At 34.1% G+C, this 10,504-nt stretch overlaps 1 protein-coding gene across 1 annotated transcript in view; it reads right to left on the bottom strand.

Moving 5' to 3' along the window:
- Window positions 1-308: 308 nt before the first annotated feature.
- The window catches only part of LOC148948795 (angiotensin-converting enzyme-like), a 97,214-nt gene continuing 87,018 nt past the window's right edge, over window positions 309-10,504 (bottom strand). The window contains exons 12-13 of the mRNA XM_089094708.1: window positions 8,977-9,143; window positions 309-2,420 (exon numbers count right to left, since the gene is read on the bottom strand). Of these exons, the coding sequence (XP_088950834.1) occupies window positions 2,149-2,420; window positions 8,977-9,143 (439 nt within the window). The 3' untranslated portion in view covers window positions 309-2,148. The remainder of the gene's footprint in view (window positions 2,421-8,976; window positions 9,144-10,504) is intronic.

The following is a 10,504-nucleotide window of genomic DNA, read 5'->3' as shown; positions in this document are numbered from 1 at the left end:
TAGTAGGATTCAAATCGAGATGAAATTCAGTCTATGTCCGTAATATGATGACTGTGAGATTGAAATGGGTGGCAATAATGACTTAGACAATTTTAGACAATTAATCAACTTGACTCAGTTTTTACCAAAATTTGTGTCTGTCATACACTTGATCACTCTTCGGTAACCGACCACTCTTAGTAACTTGATCACTCTTCTGTAACCAGATCACTATTTCTTGTTAATACCCTTCGGTAAGTAGCTCTTGTTTGATAGTGAGCAAAAAAAAGAAAAAAAAAGAAGAAATATCATTTCCTGCAGTAAGAGAATTTAAGTACACTCTTTTATTTATTAGTACTAATTTAATACTGATATATTTTATACAAAACACTACATTCTAAGCTATTTACAAATTACTGCACATTGAAATCACACAAGAACTGATCCAAAAGTGTGTATATTAAGCACTAAAAACCATCGTAAGTGCCTCAGTATTTTTTACCTATTTATTCACTTTCCTTTTTCTATCCGTTAATGTTTATGTACCCCGCAAAATATGTAATTTCACGACAAGCCTACAGCTATAGCTTCTACCAACAGGGCAAGACAACATACAACATACTTATATTTTGAATGATGGTAACTTGCTTAAAGAATAGAAAAATTTATCTATTTTTCCATATTTTCAACGTATTTTTCAATCTAAAAAAGATACAAAGTGAATTTCAGAAATGAAATTCGGTTGATGAATGTAGCTGGATCTCAACTATCGAACGATAGCAAAATTGGCGCCTTATTTTGAAATATTAAGTATGGAGAACCGCATAAAATAACATACACAACTTGCTGAGGGGATGTAAACATTAACACAAAACTTATCTAGAATTATATTTTCAGTCAAATAAATGCCTTAAAATTTACAATAAAGCGACTTGACAAATAAGTTGTCAATTCATTTTCAGTAGTTAATATTCATTCTCAAGCATTGGTATTGCAGTTTTTGCTGTTGTATCATTTCCTAGATTGTCAAATTATTTTCCTTACTTTAAGCTTCAATGTAGCAACTTATTATTGCTTTAAAAATAAAACAACAAAAATAGCATTGATTTTGTTTTGCACCGCCTTATAAATTAAAAATTTGCCAACGATATATCCTTCGAGGCATTTGATAATTTAGTCAATTTGGCTGTAATTGCTAGAAAGCTAAGGAAACTTTTGTCATGTTCTTTGTCTAAATTGTTATAATTTATTATAATAGAATTCTTGCTAGAATTTATAATTTATAAGCATGTACATCTACTGTATTTTAATTTTATTATCTTTGTTTCCGTCCGTCTACTTCTTCTACAGTCAAGAATCAGTAGGATGGTAAGATGTAATAAACAAAGAGAGAACTATACGAGTGAACTATTTTTGTCAAATTTTAGCCTCATAAACAATTCAAAACTCTTTGTTGCATGGTTTATGATTAATTCATTATTTAAGTAGTTTTAAAGGTAGAGTAAATCTATATTAATATATATATATATATATATATATATATATATATATATATATATATATATATATATATATATATATATATATATGTTATATATATTGTAAACAGGAAATTTCAACGCATCGTTCAATTTGGAAGTTTATATGCTCCTGTTAGTAATAAGTGTCTGATCATTGGTCCTAGTAGAAAAACGATTACAAAACTTTAAAAAATGTCACGTGTTCCCAGACCCTACATGGCGCTGATAGTTTGTTTTTGTTGACACTATCGCCAGTATCCATTCGTATAAATTACCCATACTCTTTGGATGAGGTGACAAAAGTGTAGTGACCACGACTAGTGTCTGACAATAAAACACAACATTTTTTTTTAAATCAGGAAACTAAAATATGGAGATTACAAAAAGGAGAACCTCAGGGCAATGATAGACAGAAATAGCAGGATTCTTCATTTGTACTACGTATTGCTTCACTGATTTTACTGAGCTATTGACTGAAAAAAATTCTTTTTCTGTCTGGCCATTTTTCACTGAAATCACCTGAAGGCACCTAAATTGTTTCAATCTCAAAATTTCATGTCCAGCAACTATGAAAACAAGAGGAAATACTAAAATCTTCCTCTTTACTAATAGCTAAACAATTATTTCAACCTCTAATATAAATAAATATTCAAGTAATACAACGCCAGAAAGCGAGCACCAGTAAACACATGGCAGGATAAGTCTGACTAGCACTTGATTTTGACAGCCTTTCCTGAAGATCTTTTTTCAGCTCATTTGTTTTATTTGACACTTTCCCAAAAAAATCTTTAACAGTTTCCTTTGTTTTGTTGAGATGATGTTGTATGGTTGTCTTTTCAGTCACCGGAGGCTTAGGCTCAGGAATCGGCTCTGGCTCAGGTTCCGGCTGTATTTCAGGCACCTTTTCCTTGCAGCTACCAGCTTTATGGAAAGACAAAGAATTGTTAAACTTCGTAAGAAAATAAGAATTTTTTTCAATTTAGAAGTTATTGGCTGAAATGGACACTCACAATGTTTGTAAAGTAGGCCTATTGGCGATAGATTCCTGTGTCCTTTCCCTCTCAAGCATTTTAGTATACTGGAAAAGCTGGGGCGCAGCTCTAGCATTTTTATTGGGGGGGGGGGGGGCAAGAGGGGTCTACAGCCGGAGAGTCAAGGGGCATGGGCTATATGATAATTTTTTTTTTCCAAATTATTCCCCCCCACCCCAAACGACGCCAGGGTTGAAAAGACCAGTTTATAGAAGTTTAGAAGCTAAAAACAGAAACAAAATCACAAACAATAGATGGCATTGATTGTTTTCTTTTCGAAACTAAGAAATTAGGGTATTACGATTCGAATTCGTTTAATTAGATAGCCATCACAGCACCCAAAAATGAAAGCTAAATCGATTTTTTAATGAAACACAGCCTTCTCCATAAGACTTCTTTTTTCGCTTTCATTCTGCTTAATTTTTCCTTTGAATTAAAACATACATTTATCATTCGTCAAGCCCAAAAGGAGAGTGTACCTCATGTTTTCATAATATCACCGAAGAGACAAAATAAGAATTTTAGTCTTCTGCGTATTAGTTTTTTATTCAAGAATTTAGCAATGAGAATCTGTGAAATCATAGTGTGTAGCTGAATAATTCAAAAGGCTTTATTTTAATCATTACTATCTCATTTTGTGTAAAAAACGATCAAGAACACACCAGCGTTGCCAACGCGGTACAATTGAAATTTTTTAGTACAATACAAAATTACGGGTGCATTTTGATTCTACTTGCTCCTTTCTGACTCGGGTATCAGTTCAAGTTTTGGTTTATCAAAAATTTTCTTCTTGTTACGGCAAATTTTTAACTTGCTGTTCAGATGGAACAATTTAACCTCTCGCGGTACAATTTTAGTCGGAAAACTGGTACAGTTTGCTTCAAAGTATTGACAATCCTGATCCACACTGCTTTTCCATTTTACAAACAATAAAGCGGGTAGCACAGTGAAGATGTTTTAAAGACAGTGAATTGTAGATGAAAACTGAGTGACTTTTTCGGCTGTATGTCCAAATGCCGTGCTCACAAAAAAAAGTAGTACAAAGGTAAAACTAAACTTGCGACAAAGATAAGAAAACCAAAAATAAAGCCATCAATTAATTAGTTCTTGCAATATTCAGTCAACGGATATACGACTATTTTAAGCAATGTAGCAGATATGTCCAAATTGGTGTATGTTTCATTTATGTTGAAATTGTTCCTGGCCGGAGAGGGGAATCAAGCCACTTAATAGGGTAATTCCTTAACCGCCCATTCTCAATTTTATTTGGAAATGGCTAACTTGATTTCATAACATTCTATCATTTTATTAGGAGTTTTAAACTATACTAGAAAACATTTTGCCACTTCACTCGGGTGGTATTCAGATCTCCTACCCTCACAAGACAGCTTTTCTCGCCCACCTGCGCTTGATGATGTCCCCAGTAAATTCGTGTAAATTTTTAACTCAATTTTGAAAAAAAAAATTCAAGAAACACTCTTTCGTCTTTGGCAGGATAACACGCGTGCTTTACCCGTGTACCATTTTTGGTAATAATGGCCTTAGCACTCTCGTGCATATAAAGTTCCATTCAGTTGATTACTCTGAAATCAGTGATGCCATTAAATTTGAAATGGACAAAATTCACTCTATGACTAAATACAATACATCCTTTCCTCTTAATAGGGTAGAATGACTAAAACAAAACTGAGGGGGATCCTATCCTCTGACACTTTCCTTTTGAACTTAAATCACAGTAACAATAGAATTACGGAGACCCTTCAAGTTTTGTCGAAAAAATTTCAGCGATTATTTGGCCGTGACCATAGAATGGACAGGAGGTCTATAGACACCCAGGGCCGGCTTTAAAGCTTTGACGCTTCTAGGCCCAAGCGTTTTTGCCGCTCCGTTTTTGTGGTATTTCTGAGAGAGTCATCAAAAATTTGCGGATATTGGAAGCATTGAGAAAGGCGCAACTGACAAGTGAATATCAGTGAAAGAGAGAGGTTTTATCGAACTATTAACTACAGATCTTAGGACAAACTAGAAAATCTATCAGCTAGTACGGAATTTATGCTTTGTTGTAAAATCACCTTTTTGTGAAAAGGCTGCACGGCGGCGGAGTGCACCTGGCATTTTGACAATAAATCACAGCAGCCCAGTTTTGTTAAGAAAAAAATCACTCAGTGATAATTTATTGTGCTCCTAGGCCCTGGCCTAGTGGGCCTATTGGTAAATCCTGGTCTGTGGACACCGTTTAACACTGCAGGATCATAATACAATACGTAGGGATGGGTGACTAAGTGCAAAATATTGAGCAGCACGGGGAAGTTGAAAAAAATAAACAATGCCGCTGTTATGTACCTATCATTACATTGTCTTTATTTAAATCAATCAGAGATCAATTTGAACAAATTAATGAAAGAAAAATCGGATAAAACTTAAAGGGAAGAAACATAGCTGGTTTTCTTTTAAAACACAAATCATATGACGAAAACATTTATTCATATTATGTTTGAGTATTTTAATTTGAATTTCTGACGTTTGAGGGGGAACTTTTGATATTAGAGCCTCTAAATAGACAAAATTATTCAATATTCAATGGCAAACAGCGTTTTCTCTTTTCGTCGCTTTTAATCCTTATTTTAAGGAATAATCATTGTGAATACTGAAGGTTGATTTTGGCAGCACATTATGGTTCACAAGCGTGAGAGAGTGAGAAAGCACTGGGGATAGAAACGATTCAGCTTAAATATTAAAAAAAATTCTTATGCTTAAATGATAGATTAAATATTCTAGCAATGACAGTAGATTTAGGCCTACATGCTCCAAGGAAGGAAAGACTAGTGATCCGTCAATCAATTTATTGTTGACACCCTGAAAACTAGTTCAGTACTGAGAAGAATGAGTGAGAAGAATAAGTTTTGGGAGAAGATTACATCGTAGCATAAGGATATATCAGAAGTATTTACATAAACAATAAATGATAATACGAAAGATTTTTGGCCTAAACAAATATTAGTACTAGTTTTTGCGAGGAGCAAAAAACTATCAGGGAGTAGGGACAGGGAGTCAGGGAGCAGGGGCGTTGTTTGGAGCAGTTGCCCCCCCCCTCAATAATGTAGAGAAAAAAATATTATACATCCCATGCCCTTTGACTATCCAGATATGGACCCCTCTTGCCCCCTCAATAAAATTGCTGGAGATTCGCCCCTTTCAGGGAGTAGGGACAAATGTGAAGGTTGGTTGGCTATGGAGATTGCCTTCTTCTCTTATAGCAGGACCAGGTGTTTCTGCCTCACGCAGCATCAGAAAACAAGCTTCTAAATGAGGGTCTCACATGATGGCCGGCCAGATGATACATGGGAATCTACTTAACCGTAAGCTCTCCAGATTCATGGCACCCTGTGTGCGTTGGCATTCGACTAGATTTGGCGTGTGGCTCGTCAAAAAGTCCTACCATTTTGAGGTGCACAACTTCGGCTCCCCATCGATGTTTAGAGACGGAGGAATTCGACTAATAACTGTAAGCACCTCAACTACTGGTAATATTGCAGGAATGGAGACACAGCAATGGCAGGTGGGCAGGACAAGACCAGCGTCTCTCAGTGTTTACGTTGAGGTCAAACAGGCATGGGGAGAGGAATATTACCTTAAGTTGGGGCTTCCTGGGGAGAACATAAGGATTATTTTGGTAAGAGGTAATTTTATTCCAATAGAAGAAAGAAGGAAGTGTTTGTCGACACTTAGGTCAAGAGGAGGTTCATATCCCTTGCTTCCTTATCACTATAAGTAGTTACAATTTTATTTAAATTATATAATATTCTTGAATTTGGGGAAAACTCATTTTATTCTCACTATTTGCCGGAAATTATAATATTTTATTAAAAGCATTGTGCAGTTCCCAATGACAATGAAGAAATAAGGGGACTGATCTTCTGAACTCCCCTATTGAGGATCGTCACTTTTTCTTTCTGAATTTTTCGTTACGTACATATCAACATACCTAAAGCGAAAGGGCGTCTTTGATTCTCCAAAGTTTGCTGGAGGTCCCATATTCAGGATCTTTTTCGAGGGAGGGGGACGGCTTACAAAAAAACTTTTTACGAGTCGGACAAATATTTCGGGAGGGGGGGGGTTTAAAACCTGTATCCCCCTGGATACGGCATTGAATTTGGGGATGAGTTTACTGGAACGAAGTTAAGAAAGGCTTAGCATGAACAAGTTTTTTGAAAAAAAAGAATCACTTGAAATTGAAAATGGACGTAGGTCAAATTTGGAAGCTTGTGGAAAAATTATGTTAGTGGATTTTCAGGCTAAAGATACCAACAAATTTTGTTTTGTACAAGTCGGCTCTTTTATTATTTTGAACATAAACAATAGGAACATTAATACTCGGCAGATTATTTCAATCTAGCATTTAAAGTTGAGAGGAGACACTGACACCTTGTAATATTCTATTTTTACTAATACATTACTTGAATCAAATAAGACCACCCCATTTTTTTAGAATCAAGTAAATAATATCAGTAAGATAAAATTAATTAAAAAATAAAATAAAATACCAACATGTCATCAGCCAAAATCTCGGTATTAGTACCATTAATAGAGCAAAGGCTATATGGTTACCCTATATGGTTAGTTACCAAAAAAAAACAAAAAAAAGCAGAATCACCCCTGGCCATTAGAAAGATTTTCCTAATTTTATTCAGCATTTAATAAGTCTTTCTTCTATTTATTTAGATGGAGTATTGAATAAATATTTACAACTGTCTCCGTTTCTCTCGTGGATCAAACAGCACTTCACCAAAAAACTTTCTTGAGAGACCACTTGAGGAAAAGAAGACACTATAGAAAATTTTTAAGACAATACCTGAGCACAGAGTTTTATTAAACAACGATAGTTTGGCAGGTAACAAGGAAATCTCCTTCAATAATTTCCGATTCATAATATATGATATTTATGTGTGACCACGTTAAAAACGTCCTCAAGATATCGTAACGTCAATTACAGAAAATTTTGGTGGTGGCTAATTTAACCTCACTTGACTCCCTAGGCACATATCTTGATCCATGTCCTAGTCTGAGTTAGGCCCTGGTCCTATTTTGGACAAACTTAGGTCAAGTAAGTAAATCCAGCGTATTTTCTGTTGATTATTTCCTTCATTTTGTTCTAGAAAGCAAATTTAGAAGAGCACTAGATATATTAGAGAAAAATTGAAGTTTCGTAGAAGAGATTGTGGGTATTGTATAAGAAAACGTGGATGATAGATCATATTAGAATAAGAAAGTAAGATCTAATAAGAAGAAAGTAAGGGAAGCAGAAGTGGCATCAAGAAGATGTGAAGAGAAGGTTATAGATGAAATTGCATAGTATCAAGAAGATGTAACTGGAACGCCAAGCAGTAACTTATCGTTCAGACATGTCCAAAAAGAACAGTCAGTCCAGACAAATTTCAGTTAAAGATGGGAGCGGGATTCTAGTGATAAATAGAAGTATTAACAAGAGGTCTGAAGAACCTTTTTGAAATAGCTTTAAACCATGATAAGGTTGTAAGAGATGGCATTAAAAATGATAATAGTTTGTGAAAATTTAAAGTAAAGCAAAAATCAATTACCTGGGGGAGACAGAATATAAAAGTTTGATAAATAATAAGGCTATAGATGGATCTTAAAATAAATGAGTTTCCGTTGGTGCTTTAAGATCTTGCAGGAAAATGATGTTTTTCTATGAGACTAACTCACGTTTTTGGATTCTGAAAGTCTTTAGTATACCAACTCTAAGAGAGCGTTAACTTCAGTAATTTAATGATAAGGGCAAAAAAAGTTCTAATTTATAAGCAATAAGTAGGGAAAGTGAGCTACGGCATACATTTCAAGAAATAAAACAATGAGACTAAATATTCAAAGAAAGATGATTTGAAAGTAGATTTTAAAAGTTAATTAATATTTTCCATTAGAGAGGAAATTAAAACATATAGCTTTTTGACAAAACCTTTTTGTATTAATTAAAAATCCCGCTCTTTGTTTATTGTTTAAAAATTAGCAATGTTTTTAATAATGAGAATTTGACAACATGACATACGACTCATTTGTAAAGAGATTTTTCCAACACCGAGATCTAGATAATGCTAATTAGAACCAATCAAATTTTTCACAGAATTTCCTGATTGGTCGAAAAGTTCTGATTGACTAAAATAAGCACTAGCTAAGTCTCGGCATTAGTAAAATCCCATTGTGAATGGGCCTTTGTTAAAAAGAGGACTTCACTATTTGTCAAATGGATCTCAACCAACACAGAGGCTGAAACCATAAAAGGAAAAATAATGTAAAAAAAAGTGCATATACGACAGAAAAATTTGACTAAAGATTTCTCAAGTAAATGAAAATGAAGTCAATAGCATGTCACATATTTTATTTCTAAATAACTAAAATTAATTAATAAAATTAACATGAGACTGCGTTACCTGTTTTCCAACCAGTTTGAAGGTTGTTTTTTTTATTCTCATTTTCAAGCCATTTTTCTAAGGGCTCAAAATATTCTCTGAAGGCACTACTGTCCATCTTCCGTACTCCAGTTCCAACTTCCAGTGCTTCAGGCCAAGGTACAGAGGCTCCAAGTGACAACATTGCACTGATAAAAAATAAATTTGGTTATTGTACTAAAACTAAACGGTGGCACTGTTGTCACTCCTTAGGGTCTCAGTCCCGATCATTGTATATTGGAAAAACTTATTACTTTGCATATTACCCTAAAAAAGTAAATTACGTACATATGTAATTATTGTTTAGTATCCCGTTTTTTTTAACGTTGGGAAATTTCACTATGACAGGCCAAGGTACAGAGGCTCCAAGTGACAACATTGCACTGATAAAAATAAATTCGGTTATTGTACGACAACTAAACTGTGGCAGTGTTGTCACTCCTTTGGGTTTCAGTCCTGAGCCTTGAATCTTGGAAAAACTTATTACTATACACATTATCCCCAAACACTATATCTATAATTATTATTTAGTATCCCGGTTTTTATTTTAAAGTTGGGAAATGTTACTATGATTCTTGACATACTGTTAAACTCGCAGTGGTTGAACGATGGTACTAAAACTAAATTAAACTATAAAAAAAAGCTTAACTATTAAAAAAGAAATAAAGGAAAAGAAGATACAGACTTGCATTTAATTAAACACATTAACATCTAGAACAAAACAGAATATGAGAGCATCTTTTAATATAAAAACAGCAATGGGATACGCCCATAATCGTGGATGTCCATTGCTTGGGGGTCATGATGGTCTTGTCTCGATAAAAACACAAAACCATGGAAAGATTTGAAATCCGTAAGACTGAAAATCTTCTTCCCCATCCGCCTTGAATTTTTTTATGAACAGTCTATTAAAAAAATTCTACACAAATCTACCATTCATCACATATTTTGCATGAGTATTCAAATTTTACTTGAAATTTTCATTGTATTGAATTAAATTAGAAAAAAAAAACTAAGCTACGACCTAAGACTTACATTTTCAGAATGCTTTGTCATCCTCTACAGAATTCGTCTTAATGCACAAGCTCGATGGGTAGCTGCCCAGAGTGCTTTGATAGTGGGCACCTTATGCTAGTATATGTATGCTAGATGCCTTTTAAGGGTTAACAGTAGTCAGGTTTAAGCATTACCACAATTTTTAGCCCAAATTTATAAAAATCATTTTTTTGCTTGGCTATTATAATGATTAAGTGAATATGACATGAAATTATAATGTTCGAAAACAGAGCTATATTATGATAATTTCATCAGACAGTTCGTGGTGATGAACTGAGTAGGGAACAACTCGGCTCAATAGTAACCGAATCTCTAAAAGACAGAATTTTGATATCATTAGATACATCAAATGAATTGGCTTATTATGTTGATTTCAAATATATAAGATTAATCAAGTTTAACGTTACCCATCTAAAGTTATGAGCCTGAGAAAATTTGCCTGATTATGGAAAAG

Source organism: Artemia sp. Qi Xiang Cuo, chromosome 9, assembly GCF_049724085.1.
Source record: "Artemia sp. Qi Xiang Cuo chromosome 9, ASM4972408v1, whole genome shotgun sequence".
Classification (NCBI taxonomy): domain Eukaryota; kingdom Metazoa; phylum Arthropoda; class Branchiopoda; order Anostraca; family Artemiidae; genus Artemia; species Artemia sp. Qi Xiang Cuo.
Note: the sequence above shows the minus strand (reverse complement) of the source record. Positions and strands in the feature narration are given on the sequence as shown.